The sequence below is a fragment of the Euleptes europaea genome, chromosome 1 (assembly GCF_029931775.1).
Source record: "Euleptes europaea isolate rEulEur1 chromosome 1, rEulEur1.hap1, whole genome shotgun sequence".
In the NCBI taxonomy this organism is placed as follows: Eukaryota; Metazoa; Chordata; class Lepidosauria; order Squamata; family Sphaerodactylidae; genus Euleptes; species Euleptes europaea.
Genome location: NC_079312.1, coordinates 14,486,943 through 14,502,909, shown reverse-complemented (window position 1 = coordinate 14,502,909; position 15,967 = coordinate 14,486,943). Strand labels below are relative to the sequence as shown.

Below are 15,967 nucleotides of genomic sequence, written 5' to 3'. Positions count from 1 at the left end.
GCCCTTTCCCTGTATGATCTCAGGGCCTAGCCACATGACATTTATTTCCTGGGTATGTCCCCAGGGCAGGACAGCCGCTAAGAAAGTTCATGCCTCCCAGAGACGCAGAGATCTGGTTTGGGTTGAGACTGTGACAGGGGTTATGGCTCAGTGGTAGAGCATCTGCTTGGCATGCAGAAGGTCCCAGGTTCAATCCCCGGCACCTCCAGTTAAAGGGACTAGGCAGATCTGTGATGTGAAAGACCTCTGCCTGAGACCCTGGAGAGCCGCTGCCGGTCTGAGTAGACAGTACTGATTTTGATGGACCGAGGGTCTGATTTCAATGTAAGGCAGCTTCGTGTGTTCATGTGACTTGTGGGATACTCTTCAGAGTTGAAAAAGACATGTTCATTTTTTCTTGCCATTGGTTTGATTTGTTCCATTTTTTTTCCAAATGACCTGCAAATGGGATTTTGCTTTCTTGTGTGAATACTCAGGGGCAGTGAGAGAAGATGAACTGGGGAAATCTTCCTTCTGGGCCCTCGATGTCCTTCAAGGAGGTGGCTGTGTTCTTCACAGAGGAGGAATGGGCTCTGCTGGATCCTGCCCAAAGAGCTCTGTACTGGGAAGTCATGCAAGAGAATTATGCGACTGCAGCCTCTCTGGGTAAGGAGCTTGGCCCTTTTATCCTGTATGTGGGAGAGGATTCGTCTGTAATTCAAGCCATCAGTAATGGGAGATCTCAGCATCTGGGTCCCCAACCTTTTTGATCCTGCGGGCACATTTGGAATTCTGACGTAGCGTGGTTGGTTCAGCAACAGAATGGCAGCCAGAGGAGGCGGAGCCAGCCACAAAATGATTGCCACTGCGTAATTCCAGTAACATTTTTTTAAAAAGCAACAATAAAAAAATGCACAGCCAATCAAAAGCCTTGCTAGGCAAAAGGCCTATCTGGCCCATCTACTTTTTTAAAACACTTGGAGGGCACCATGAAAGGTGTCAGCAGAGGCCAAGGACCCCTTTGACACCATGTTGGGGACCCCTGCATTACGCAGTGGATACCTAACAACACCTTCCCAGAGTAAGCCCCACTGAGTAGGCTTGATTGAGTAGTATTCTGAGTAGACATCCTTATTAGTGGTTACAAGGTCCAGCAGGTATCCAGGTTGCAGCAGTATGCTGTGTTTATATGTTGTAAACCCATTCAAGAGAAGGTTTTCCTTAGACATGCATTATTAAAGACCTAACATCCCACAACTCCTGGTTGATGGTTAATATTTACCTCAGAGTTTTTTCTGAATAAGCTACGTTTCTGATATTTGTTTCCTAATAATGTTTGCATTGTATCTGCATCAAGCTGGAAGCAAAGATCTTGTAAGCTGTTCAAATATCCCCCATCCCCAAAGTCTAGGTGTATTCTCAACACCATGAATATTCTTGGAAAGCCTAAACCTCTTCATGTTGTTGTCTCCTTGAAGGACTTTGGGTTCCTGGACCATTCCTTGATTCGCAGCACCATCCCAGAGAAATGTGTTTCCTCCAAATCTCTGAAGAATCGGGCAGGTGTGCTGGTGTCACCTTCTCAGGTAAGCAGGAGTCAGTCATACAGTGAAATGGGTGTTTCTGTTTATTTTGCAGGATTTTTTTTGTGGGCACTCCACATATTTCCATTTTGTCTAATCAGGGATGCAATCCATCTAAAAGGTGCCCTGTTCCCATTGTGGCACTCCTCGTGAGTGAAACCCCCCAGAAACCCCAATGGCCAAGTCAAGGCCAAAGGAAATGTGAGAGCAAATGTACAACTGCAACAAGGAACAGCCATCAATCTGGTTCCTTCCTCCTCCCCTTCTGATGATCTCAGCCTATTTTGATTCACCCAGGATGGATCACTCCTGCTCTGGGTTTTCCTGTTCTGGAATGATGATGTCACTGTTCCACTGTTATAACAGTTCTCTTGTTTTCTTAACTATAAAAACTTTTTGGTTAATAAATTAGTTTGTATTATTCACTCTGCCAGGGGGCTCCCTGTAAGCAGTCGGTCCCTATGCCTGCTAAGAGAACCCCACAAAGGCACGGGGGCCCAAAACTGGCATGAGAGCAAGACATTTGTCCACACAAAATGGATGCCTCTCATCGAGTTTTCAGATCCATCTTGTGTGTCAAGTCTTGGCGGGACACTGGTTGACCACTGAACTTTTCCCCTGGCACAAAGGTGTGCCTGGCTACACAATGGGGCTACCTAATCCTGATTGTGTCACCCTAGAGTGATTTAATCAGTGCTCCTAGCAGGCCATTACTTACCCTATGCGCACCCATCCCAGCAATCAGATACATGATGTAGATTTGATGGTGCTCATTGGACAATTCATTTTCAGGAAATACCTTTGAAAATGGTCCAGAGACTTCAGTTGGTTCTAAATTCAGCAGGCAGACTACTGCCAGGATCAGGATACAGGGATGCTGCTAAAGGAACTGACATGAGTGCCCGTTCTGGGCGCTATTCATAATGTAGGTTCTTACCTATAAGGCCCTAAATGGTTTGGGGCAAGGTTCCTTGAAAAAACTGCCTCCTTACCCTTCCTATCCAGCTCACCAGCTAAGATCCTCCTCACAAGGGCTGACCTGCCTTCCGAGGTGGGGCGGGTGATGGCCAAAGACAGGCCTTATTCAGGGGTGGCAACTTGCCTGTGGGGGGCCCTTCCACTTGAGGTTCTCTCCAGTGCCTACGCTACTTTCCTTTATGTTTTCTTTAGCCAGGCTTTTAATTAAATTTTTAAATCATTGTATTCCTATCTACTTTTAGCCAGTAGAATGCTTAAAATCCATTTTCAATTGCTCCATGTTTTGATGGTTTGATGCTCTAGCTGTTTTTTTGAGGGCTGGTTTTAAGATGTTCTATCTTTTTGTTATGTTTCATTTTATAAGCTGCCTTGGGGAGGTTCCCTGGGGTGGTGGAATAGACACTTTCAAAATAAATACATGCACTTGCAAATGTATGCCTCCTATAGAGGCAGAAACACATAAACACATGAAGCTGCCTTATACTGAAACAGAACCCTTGCCCATCAAAGTCAGTATTGTCTACTCAGACCGGCAGCTGCTCTCCATGGTCTCAGGCAGAGGTCTTTCGCATCACCTGCTTGCCTAGTCCCTTTAACTGGAGATGCTGGGGATTGAACCTGGGACCTTCTGCATGCCAAGCAGATGCTCTACCACTGAGCCATGCTGACCTCCTTCCATGTCCTAAGGGATGAAAATCTCCTTAAACTAGGAGCACGAAGGCACCAGCGTTAAGCTGCCATGGAGTCCTTGGAGCAAGAGCACTGCAGAGAAGCAGTTGCTCTTTCATCTACCCTTCCAGTCCCTTCTGTCCCCCACTTCCTCTCCCTGTCCTTTTCCCTTGCCTGTAGATACATATTACAGAGGCTTTCCCCAGCTTCTTATTCCCATTGGGGAAAGTACTACTTGGTAATGACAGGCTGTGCTAAGAGGTCTTTGTTTCCAGCAGCTCTTATTTGATTTCACTTTCTCTGTTCCAACAGGAGAGACACCAGAGACTGAGCGACAGGGGCAACCAGGAGGGGTGTCTTTAGAAAGAGATGAGGATCTGGATGTAGAACCCTGGGATGGAGACAGACCTCAGAGGCAGCTGAAAAGAAAAAGGGAAGGAAAACAGAAGCGGAGGAAGGAGTTGGTTGCCTGTCAGGGCAGAAACATCTATGAGATCCCAGCCCAAAGGAAAATACAAAAAGAAAAGGGAAGGAATAAGTGCCCCATGAAAGGGAAAAGGATCAGCTGCATCTCCAGCATTAAGATGGAACAGAAGATCCATACAGGGGGAAAAACATGTGGCTGCTTGGAGTGTGGAAAGAGCTTCTTTCAGAATAGCTGCCTAACTGATGATCAAAGGGTTCACACAGGCAAAAAGCCACATAAGTGCTTGGAGTGTGGGAAGAGCTTCAATTGGAAGAACAGGCTTACTTTACACCAGAAAATTCACACAGGGGAGAAACCATATGCATGCTTGGAGTGTGGGAAGAACTTCAGTCGGAAGGATAGCCTTAGTTTACATCAACGCATTCACACTGGGGAGAAGCCATGTAAATGCTTGGAGTGTGGGAAGAGCTTCTCTCACGGTGGCGCCCTCACTAAACATCAAAGGATACACACAGGAGAGAATCCATATACATGTCTGGAGTGCGGTAAGAGCTTCTGCCAGAAGCACCACCTTACTTTACACCACCAGAAACTTCACACAGGGGAGAAGCCATATAAATGCTTGGAGTGTGGGAAGAGTTTCTCTCAAGGTAGCGACCTCACTAAACATCAAAGGATACACACAGGGGAGAAGCCATATAAATGCTTGGAGTGCGGTAAGAGCTTCTCTCAAGGTAGCGACCTCACTAAACATCAAAGGATACACACAGGAGAGAAGCCATATAAATGCTTGGAGTGTGGGAAGAGCTTCTCTCAAGGTGGCTTCCTCACTAAACATCAAAGGATACACACAGGAGAGAAGCCATATACATGTCTGGAGTGCCGTAAGAGCTTCTGCCAGAAACACCACCTTACTTTACACCAGAAACTTCACACAGGGGAGAAGCCATATAAATGCTTGGAGTGTGGGAAGAGTTTCTCTCAAGGTAGCGACCTCACTAAACATCAAAGGATACACACAGGAGAGAAGCCATATACATGTCTGGAGTGCAGTAAGAGCTTCTGCCAGAAGCACCACCTTACTTTACACCAGAAAATTCACACAGGTGAGAAGCCATATACATGCTTGGAGTGTGGGAAGAACTTCAGTCGGAAGGATAGCCTTAGTTTACATCAACGCATTCACACTGGGGAGAAGCCATTTAAATGCTTGGAGTGTGGGAAGAGCTTCTCTCACGGTGGCTTCCTCACTAAACATCAAAGGATACACACAGGAGAGAAGCCATATACATGTCTGGAGTGCGGTAAGAGCTTCTGCCAGAAGCACCACCTTACTTTACACCACCAGAATCTTCACACAGGGGAGAAGCCATATAAATGCTCGGAGTGTGGGAAGAGCTTCAATTGGAAGAACAGGCTTACTTTACACCAGAAAATTCACACAGGGGAGAAGCCATATACATGCTTGGAGTGTGGGAAGAACTTCAGTCGGAAGGATAGCCTTAGTTTACATCAACGCATTCACACTGGGGAGAAGCCATATAAATGCTTGGAGTGTGGGAAGAGCTCTCACGGTGGCGCCCTCACTAAACATCAAAGGATACACACAGGAGAGAAGCCATATACATGTCTGGAGTGCGGTAAGAGCTTCTGCCAGAAGCACCACCTTACTTTACACCAGAAACTTCACACAGGGGAGAAGCCATATAAATGCTTGGAGTGTGGGAAGAGCTTCTCTCACGGTGGCGCCCTCACTAAACATCAAAGGATACACACAGGAGAGAAGCCATATACATGTCTGGAGTGCGGTAAGAGCTTCTGCCAGAAGCACCACCTTACTTTACACCAGAAACTTCACACAGGGGAGAAGCCATATAAATGCTTGGAGTGTGGGAAGAGCTTCTCTCACGGTGGCGTTCTCACTAAACATCAAAGGATACACACAGGAGAGAAGCCATATAAATGCTTGGAGCGTGGGAAGAACTTCAGTCGAACGGCCTAACTTTACACCAGAAAATTCACACAGGGGAGAAGCCATATAAATGCCTGGAGTGTGGGAAGAACATCAGTCAGACGGACAGCCTAACTTTGCACCAGAAAATTCACACAGGTTTATTCGGGTTTTTTATAATCTTTTAATAAGACTACGACGAAAGTTAGTATATCAAACTAACTGTAACAAGTATAAAATTTGTTTTTTGAATCCATAATACCGACCAAAGAAAACACCGCCTATTGCAGATGGAAGTGAATTTCAATGGCTTCTCTGTGCAATCTGACAAAATAGTTGGTAGAATTGTCCCGTATTTCCGTGTCCTGTCCCATATTTCCCTGTGTCCTGTTTGGGTCAGTCCATGTTCAGCCACTGCTGATTTCTCAGGTTGGCCAAGTCTGCAGTATCATGTTCTTTTATCCTTGTTTGTATGCTGCGTTGTGTGGTCCCGATGTAAACTTGTCCACAACTGCAAGGTATACGATATACTCCTGCAGAGGTGAGGGGGTCTCTTTTGTCTTTTGCTGATCGTAGCATCTGTTGTATTTAAAATATGCTACAACAGTAGCGAGAGTGGTGCTCGCGAGGAGATGGAGACAAAAGACCAGAAGTTGACGAATGAAAAGAAAAGATGTCAGAATATGTAAATATGACCAAAATTACCTACCTGATGAATCCAGTTGACAATCTGTAGAGCAATTTTATGAGAAATGGCTACCATGGCATACTTATGTCTCTAGGTATTTAGACTTAGCTTTATTCCTTTTTATATGAGTAGATGAATAGATGTTTTTCATATCTAAGATTATACTTGACTTACTTATATAATGAGTAATTTTTAGAGAAATGGTAGCCACGGTATATTTATGGTGTTACTCTTTTACGTTAGCAGCTGTATTCCATGTTTAATAATACACTCGATTCGTTTATTCAGTTTTTTTATAATCTTTTAATTGAATAAGACTATGACGAAAGTTAGTATATCAAACTAACTGTAATAAGTATAAAATCTGTTTTTTGAATGCATAATACCGACCAAAGAAAACACCGCCTATTGCAGACGGAAGTGAATTCTTCCCTCCCCCCTTTTTTCCTTCTGTACCCTACATAAAAATAATAAAAGCATTAAAAATTAAAAAGAAAATAAAAAAGAAAATTCACACAGGAGAGAAGCCATATAAATTCTTGGAATGTGGGAAGAACTTCTCAGCTAATCAGTACCTAACTTTACATCAGTGGATTCACACAGAGGAGAAGCCATGTAAATGCTTGCAATGTGGGAAGAGCTTCAGTCTGGAAGACAACCTTACTTTTACATCAACGTGTTCATACTGGGGAGAAGCCATATGAATGCTTTGAATGTGGGAAGAGCTTCACTTGCAGTGGCAACCTCATTACAAATGTAAGGATTCACATGGGAGAAGCTGTATATAACGTATTTTTCGCTCCATAAGACGCACTTTTTTCCTCCTCAAAAGTGAGGGGAAATGTCTGTGCGTCTTATGGAGTGAGTGTGTGTGTGTGTGCTGGCTCGGATGCCGACAGCCAGCTGGGGGGCGGGGCCCAGCCTCCCAGCACCGCTGGAGCCCAGCGCAGAGCCGGCGCATCCTGGGAGCCAGCTGGAAAGCCGACAGCCAGCTGGGGGGCGGGGCGCCCTCCCCCCTGCCACCCAGCGGGCCTCGGGAGCCCGGCACACCAGGGAGCCAGCTGGGAAGCCAACAGCTAGCTGCACGCTTCTCCTCCCTCGAGTCCGGCGAGGGTGGAAGGAGAGCGGCTGGCGAGGGCATGCGCTTCCCCGAGCAGCTCGCCTCCCCCCAGCTCCGCTCAACCAGCTCGGCTGAGGCAAGGAGAAGGGAGGAGCACGCGCGCCGGGAGGGCAGGACGCGCATGCGCCTCTCAGCCTCACCCCCCACCCCGTCCAAAAGCGCCCCGGGAGCCAGCTGGGAAGCCGATAAGGAGTCCTGGGAAGGGGGGCGGTGGGTCTTTAAACTGCCCTGCGCTGCCTGCCCAGGCAGCGCGGAGCACTTCCCCCCCCCTTCCTGGTCCGATGCTCAGCTGTTGGGCGGGGCCCATCCTCTTGGTGCTCCAAATATTTTTTCTTGTTTTCCTCCTCTAAAAACTAGGTGTGTCTTATGGTCAGGTGCGCCTTATGGAGCGAAAAATACGGTAAGCGTGGCATGTGGGAAAAGCTTCAGCCAGAGCATATCCCTGGCATCACATCTCCTGCTTCACAGAAATGAGTAACCATATCAGTGTTCAGAATGTGGAAAGAGCTTCAGACTGAGAGACCACCTTGCTTAGTTTACATCAATGCATTCATACTGGGGATAAGCCATGCAAATGCTCAGATTGTAGCAAGAGCTAGATCAAAAGAAAGTACAGGATGCCAAGAATATCATAACCACGCTTCAAATGTATTAATACCCAAGAAACAATTCTAATCTGGTGTACAATATTGCAACTAGAACTCCTCTAAATGAGGAATACATACAATACAGTCCATATAAAGTCCAGAAATGGAAATCCTCAAGGCAAAGTGTACCTTGAATATTCCAAACAGCGATGCTCAGTTCTAATTCCAATTTGTTATTCAACCTTGGAAATAACTTGAAGGTGGGAATGGGAAACTGTCCTACCCTATAGTACATGAGAGAATATAATAGCAATTTGTGTTACGCAGCACACTGAAGAATGTAAGGAATTGGAATTGGAACTGAGCATCGCTGTTGGTAATATTCAAGATACACTTTGCCTTGAGGATTTCCATTTCTGGACTTTATATGGACTGTATTGTATGTATTCCTCATTTGGAGGAGTTCTAGTTGCAATATTGTACACAAGATTGGAATTGTCTTGGGTATTATTACATTTGAAGTGTGGTTATGTTATACTTGACATCCAGTACTTTCTTTTGATTTAGCTTTTGTCATTAGTACAGAGGTGTTTTCTTCTTTACCAGATTGTAGCAAGAGCTTTTCTAATAAATCAAGCCTTCATAAACAAGAGCATTCATACAGGAGAGAAACCGTATAAATGCTTGGAGTGTGGGAAGAGTTTCACTCAGAAGCAGGGCCTTACTTCACACCAACGCATTCACACGGGAGAAACTGTACAAATGCTCAGATTGTAACAAGAGCTTTTCTGTTAAGTCAATCCTTCTTGATCATAAGAGGATTCACACAGGACAGAAGCCATATACATGCTTGGAGTGTGGGAGGAGTTTCTCTTAAGAGGGGCAACCTCACTAAACATCAAAGGATTCACACTAGGGGGGAAACATCTTGAGTTGTTCACACAGCAGAGAAGCCATCTAAATGCTGAGACTGAAGCAAGGCTTTTCTCATAAATCGTGTTATTGTAGTAAGGAAGGTCCATTCAAAGTTATTACACAGATGCTTTTTTATTCTCAGTCAAATATAGCATAAAATGGGAGAGAGCTTTCTAGCTGCCTTTCATGCTTAAAATTAAAAGTTATATTAATTTTATCACTGATAGATTTTCAGTGCTGTTCTTAATGTGTTGATGTTTTAATGCCAAATTGTTTTAATGTTTTGATGTTTGCTGTCTTGGGAATCCTATTTGTATTGAAAGGCAGCATTCAAATGTTTTAAATTAAGGGTTCCCAATTGTTTTGAGCCTGCGGGCACATTTGGTATTCTGACCTGGCATGGTGGGCACAGCAACAAAATGACTTCCGCAGAAAGAGGAGCCAGCCACAAAATCAGCTGATCAGAAGCAAGAAAGCAAGGTCAGGGGGCTGAGATGCAGAGATGCGGCAGGCAGAGTCCTATGCTTGAACGGGTGTTTAAGGTTGCCAGACATTTTTTTAAATTTATATATTTTTTATTTTCAAGAGAATAAGAGAAAAAACTTAAAGGGGAAGGGGAAAATAAGGGATTACAATAATGCTTCAACAGTATTATATCTACTATTCAATTATACACGAGTATATACACTCGGTGGAGATATGCCTTTTATCCCAGTTTAATCTCTAACATTCTAAGGTTTTGTTTTATTTTCTTGTTAAGATACCATTTTCTATATTTCTGTTATACTAAACAAAACTACCTTTGGTTCTTGTAGGTTTTCCGGGCTGTGTGACCGTGGTCTTGGTATCTTCTTTCCTGATGTTTCGCCAGCAGATGTTGCAGGCATATTCAGAGGAGTAACACTGAAGGACAGTGTCTCTCAGTGTCAAGTGTGTAGGAAGAGTAATATATAGTCAGAAGAGGTTGGGTTTGAGCTGAGTCATTGTCCTGCAAAGTATTAAAGGTAATGTGCTAATCATTGTCCAGTAAGTATCAAGATAATGTGCTAATGAGGGTGTGGTATGTTAATTTGGAACCATTGTATCCTGAAGTGATCTGTTAACATGTGGAATCCAAAGCTAATCCGCATGGCTATTGTGGACTGTAGTCTTTGTTAGTCTGGAGGTTTTCAGGACAGGAAGCCAAGCCTTATTCATTCTTAAACTCTCTTCTGTTAAAGTTGTGCTGATGTTTATGAATTTCAATGGCTTCTCTGTGCAATCTGACAAAATAGTTGGTAGAATTGTCCAGTATTTCCGTGTCTTGGAATAAGACGCTGTGTCCTGTTTGGGTCAGTCCATGTTCAGCCACTGCTGATTTCTCAGGTTGGCCAAGTCTGCAGTATCTTTCATGTTCTTTTATCCTTGTTTGTATGTTGCGTTGTGTGGTCCCGATGTAAACTTGTCCACAACTGCAAGGTATACAATATACTCCTGCAGAGGTGAGGGGGCTCTTTTGTCTTATGCTGATCGTAGCATTTGTTGTATTTTCTTGGTGGGTTTAAACCAGGGGTGGGGACCTCAGGCCCGGGGGCCGTATGCGGCCCCCGAGGACATTTTTTGTGGCCCTCGGGAGCTCCGGGGCCCCGCTGCAGAGGCGGGGCGCAGGGCGGCCCTCCCAGAGGGTGTTCCTGGCACCACGGCTTACAGCGGCGCTGCGGTGCCCTTTGGACCTCCTCTCGCCGACTGTTGGCTGTTGAGCAGCGAGAGGGAGGGGGAAAGAGGCTGGCAGCTCCCGGCAGCAGAGCATGCATGCAGGAGCCGATCAGGCTTCAGGGGGGGCCTTTTGTGGACTCTGGGGAGGAGAGGGCATGGAGACTGGGGCCCGGTTGCATGGGGCTCTGTGCACCGCCTGGTGTGTTTGGGCAGGGGAGGCTGGGGCCAGCGTGCGCGGGTGTGTGTGTGTGGGAAGGCTTTTCTCTCTTTTCTTCCTCTTTTTCTGTCACTCTTTCTCCCCTCTCTTTCTCCCTCTTTCGTTGTCTCCCTCCGTCCTTTTCTTTCTTTCTCCCTTTCTCTCCATTTCTCCTTCCCTCTCTTTTCCTCTTTCTCTGTTTTCTCTGTTTTTCCTTCCTCCCTTGCCGATCGACTGTGGGCCTCGCCCCCCTGGCACCTCGTTTTCTCGGGCCCACTGCTGGCTGCCCTTCCGCCTGGGAGAGGGGAGTGGGGGCACCCTGCAGGCCTTCTCTGTGTGGCCTCCCCTGGGTTGCCAACCTCCAGGTGGTGGCTGGAGACCTGGCAACCCTAGCCTCTTCCCCCCCCCACCGGGAGATCTACACCTGGTATGGCCCCTGAATGATGTCATAAATGTGCAAATGGCCCTTGGCAGGAAAAAGGTTCCCCACCCCTGGTTTAAACACTGTTTGTGTTTCATAAGGATTCCATCCCACTCTGACCCATCGTGAGCACCATTGGTTCCCCAACATATGAATTAGCTAGATATTTGACAACCCTCCTACAGGACCACATCGGAAAAACCACTTCTTACATCAAAGATTCAACTCATTTCATCAACAAAATCAGTCTGTTGAAACTCAATCCACAGGATATATTAGTCAGTTTTGAAGATGTATCCCTCTTTACCAAGGTTCCAGTAAAAGACACAATCTCATTGATTTTTCCGGAAGATATAACAGACTTATTTCACCATTGTTTGACAACAAGTTATTTTCTATGGGATAAAGAATTTTATGAACAGATTGATGGAGTAGCTATGGAAAGTCCTCTCAGTCCAGTAATAGCAAACTTTTACATGGAATATTTTGAAAAAGACAGCATTAGAATCGGCACCTTACAAACCTACAGTCTGGTTCAGGTTCGTAGATGATACATTTACTATTTGGAGCCATGGTGAAGAAAAATTAATGGACTTTCTAAACCATCTTAATAATATCCATCCAAACATTCAGTTTACCATGGAAAAGGAAATTGAGGGTAAACTCCCATTTCTTGATACCCTTGTCATCCGTAAAACAAACTTTCAGTTAGGTCACAAGGTCTACCGGAAACCAACTCACACAGATCGCTACTTACACAAAAACTCCAACCACCACCCCCGACAGAAAAGAGGAATAATGAAAACATTAATGGACCGTGCAAGACGGATCTGTGAACCACAGTTTCTCAAGGAAGAAACTAATCATCTAAATCACGCACTGCTAGCAAACGGCTATTCCAAGAATGAAATCAGAAGGGCCATTAAACCAAACAAAAATCAGAAAACTCAGGAAAAACAGTCTCCCATAGGAAAGGTATTCTTGCCATTTATTAAAGGAGTCACTGATACGATGGAGAAACTTTTGAAAAAACATAACCTACAAACAGTGTTTAAACCCACCAAGAAAATACAACAAATGCTACGATCAGCAAAAGACAAAAGAGACCCCCTTACCTCTGCGGGAGGAGGACAGATCTGGTTCCTTCCTCCTCCCCTTCTTTGATGATCTCAGACTATTTTGATTGACCCAGGTGGGATTTCTCCTGCTCTGTGTTTTCCTGTTTGTATGTGTGTGTTAAGTGTTGTCAAGTCGCTTCCGACTCATGGCGACCCTATGAATGAAAGTCCTCCAAAACATTCCATCTTTGACAGCCTTGCTCAGATCTTGCAAATTAGCTACGCAATGGGGCTACCTAATCCCAATTGTGTCACCCTAGGGTGATTTAATCAGCTCTCCCAGCAGGCCATTACCCTACCCTATCCGCCCCCATCACAGCAATCAGGTACATGATGTAAATTTGGTGGTGCTCCTTTGACTATTCATTTTCAGGGAATGCCTCTGAAAACGGACCAGAGACTTCAGGTGGTTCTATATTCAGCAGGCAGGCTACTGTCAGGGTCAGGATAAAGGGATGGTGCTGAATGAACTGACCTGAGTGCCCATTCTGGGCACTATTCATGATGCAGGTTCTTACCTATAAGGCCCTACATGGTTTGGGGGCAAGCTTCCTTGAAAAACCATCTCTTTACCCCTCAGTTTCCTCAGTTCAGGTACCTTTATTGGCATAATAACGTTTCACTAAGTACAATAAAACACATAGAAAAGCTGTTAAAAGGCAGAACGGGTTGCAATCATACCAGCTAATATCCTCCTCACAATGCCTGACCTGCCTTCATAGGTGGGGCAGGTGATGGCCAAAGACCGGCCTTTTCCAGGGTGGCAGCTTGCCTTTGGGAGGCCCTTTCCCTTGAGGTTCCCCCAGTGCCTATGCTATTTTCCTTTATGTTCTCTTTAGCCAGGCTTTTAATTAAGTTTTCAAATCATTGTGTTACAGTCTACTTTTAGCCAGTAGAATGCTTAAAATCCGTTTTCAGTTGCTCCATGTTTTGATGGATTGATGCTCTACCTGTGTTTTTGAGGGCTGGTTTTAAGATGTTCTATCTTTTTGTTATGGTTCATTTTATAAGCTGCCCTGGGGAGGTTCCCTGGGGTGGTGGCATAGAAATTTTCCAAATAAATACATACATTTGCAAATGTATGCCTCCTATAGAGCCAGAAAAATGCTTACCTCCTTCCTTGTCCCAAGGGACAAAAATCTCCTTGAACTAGGAGCACAAAGGCACCAGAGTTGAGCTGCCATGGAGGTCCTTGGAGCAAGAGCACTACAGAGAAGAAGTTGTTCTTTCGTCTGCCCTTCCAGTCCCCCACTTCCTCTCCCTGTCCTTTTCCCTTGCCTGTAGTTACCGTATTTTTCGCTCCATAGGACGCACCTGACCATAAGACGCACCTAGTTTTTAGAGGAGGGAAACAAGAAAAAATCTAGTTTTCCTCCTCTAAAAACTTGTCTTAGCATGTGCGCCCCGACAGCCAGCTGGGAGGCAGGTGGGGCCGCCCAGAGCTGCTGCCGCCACGCAGAAGGCGCGCTGGGGTGGGGTGGGGTGGGGTGGGAAGAAGCCGCTGCGCAGAAGGTGCGCTGGGATGGGGTGGAAAAAGAAACCGCCGCCGCGCAGAAGTTGTGCTGGGGTGGGGGGGGGGAAGAAACTGCCGCCACGCAGAAGGAGCGCTGGGATGGGGTGGGGGGGAAAGAAACCGCCGCAGAGAAGGCGCGCAGGCAGGCGGCGGCGGCCCCCTCCCTGAGCTCAGGAGGCCCCGCAGGCCGCTCCCAGGCCGCAGGGAAGGCGCGCGGGCAGGCGGCGGCGGTGGTAAGTCCCCCCTCCCTCCACCTACCGTATTGACCCGTGTATAAGAGCAGTTTAACCTCCCCCCCCGCACTTTAAAGCCTCCCAGCTGGCCGTCGGGGCGGGTGGGACGCACAGAGCCGGCTGGGCGCGTGCGCGTCCGGACGACGCGAGCCGGCGTTCCCCGCCCTGACGGCCAGCTGGGAGGCGGGCGGGGGGCACAGAGCCGGCTGGGCGCGTGCGCGTTGGGACGCCGCAAGCCGGCGTTCGCCGTCCCGACGCGCACGCGCCCAGCCAACATTCGCTCCATAACACGCACCGACATTTCCCCTCACTTTTGAGGAGGAAAAAAGTGCGTCTTATGGAGCGAAAAATACGGTACATATTACAGAGGCTTTCCCCAGCTTCTAGTTCCCATTGGAAAAAGCACTACTTTGTAATGACAAGCTGTGCTAAGAGGTCTTTGTTTCCAGCAGCTCTTATTTGATTTCACTTTCTCTGCTCCAGCAGGAGATGCAGCAGAGACTGAGCGACAGGGGCAATCAGGAGGAGTATCTTCAGAAAGAGACAAGGATCTAGAGGTGGAACCTTGGGATGGAGACAGACTTCAGAGGCAGCTGAAAAGAAAAAGGGAAGGAAAACAGAAGCGGAGGAAGGAGTTGGTTGCCTGTCAGGGCAGAAATACCTATGAGATCCCAGCCCAAAGGAAAATACAAAGAGAAAAGGGAAGGAATAAGTGCCCCATGAAAGGGAAAAGAATCAGCTGCATATCCAGCATTAAGATGGAACAGAAGATCCAAACAGGAAGAAAATATATTGCTGCTTGGAGTGTGGAAAGAGTTTCTCTCAAAATAGCCACCTAACTGATCACGAAAGAGTTCACACATGGAGAAGCCATATAAATGCTTGGAGTGTTGGAAGAGCTTCAGTCGGAAGGACAGCCTTACTTTACACCAGAAAATTCTTCTGCCCGAAGTACCACCTTACTTTACACCAGAGAATTCACACAGGGGAGAAGCCATATGAATGCTTGGAGTGTCGGAAGAGATTCAGCCAGAAGCCCCACCTTACTTCACATCAACGCATTCACACTGGGGAGAAGCCACATAAATGCTTGGAGTGCGGGAAGAGCTTCTGCCGGAAGAACCACCTTACTTTACACCAGAGAATTCACACAGGGGAGAAGCCATATGAATGCTTGGAGTGTGGGAAGAGCTTCAGCCAGAAGCCCTACCTTACTTCACATCAACGCATTCACACTGGGGAGAAGCCATATAAATCAATGGTTCCCAAAGTGGGCAGTACCACCCCCTGGGGGGCGGTGGGATTACCTAGGGGGGCCACTAAGAGGCAAGAGGGCAGTCGGGGGTGCTAGAGGTGGTCCCCTTCAACTGTGTTCACTAATTTACAATAGATCAAGCTATGGCACCGTGCTGGCAATTCCAATTTGTTATTCAAGCTTGGAAATAACTTGAAGATGGGAATGGGAAATTGTCCTACCCTATAGTACATGAGAGTATATAATAGAAACTTGTGTTACACAGCACACTGAAGAATGTAAGAAATTGGAATTGGAACTGAGCATCGCTGTTTGGAATATTCAAGATAAACTTTGCTTTGAGAATTTCCATTTCTGGACTTTATATGGACTGTATTGTATGTATTCCTCATTTGCAGGAGTTCTAGTTGCAATATTGTACACAAGATTGGAATTGTCTTGGATATTAATGCATTTTAAGTGTGGTTATGTTATGCTTGGCATCCTGTACTTTCTTTTGATTTAGCTGTTGTCATTAGTACAGAGGTGTTTTCTTCTTTACCAGATTGTAGCAAGAGCTTTTCTGATAAATCAAGCCTTCATAAACAAGAGGATTCATACAGGAGAGAAACCGTATAAATGCTTGGAGTGTGGGAAGAG

At 46.2% G+C, this 15,967-nt stretch overlaps 1 protein-coding gene across 1 annotated transcript; it reads left to right on the top strand.

Annotated features, from left to right (window-relative positions):
* Nucleotides 1-524: 524 nt before the first annotated feature.
* Nucleotides 525-15,322, top strand: LOC130493835 (zinc finger protein 420-like; the record flags this gene model as incomplete). Its single annotated transcript, XM_056867415.1, has 5 exons — nt 525-692; nt 1,458-1,565; nt 4,010-4,115; nt 4,287-5,632; nt 15,026-15,322. Coding segments are annotated over exons 1-5 (2,025 nt in total), but the record flags the coding sequence as incomplete, so codon positions are not given.
* Nucleotides 15,323-15,967: the final 645 nt, after the last annotated feature.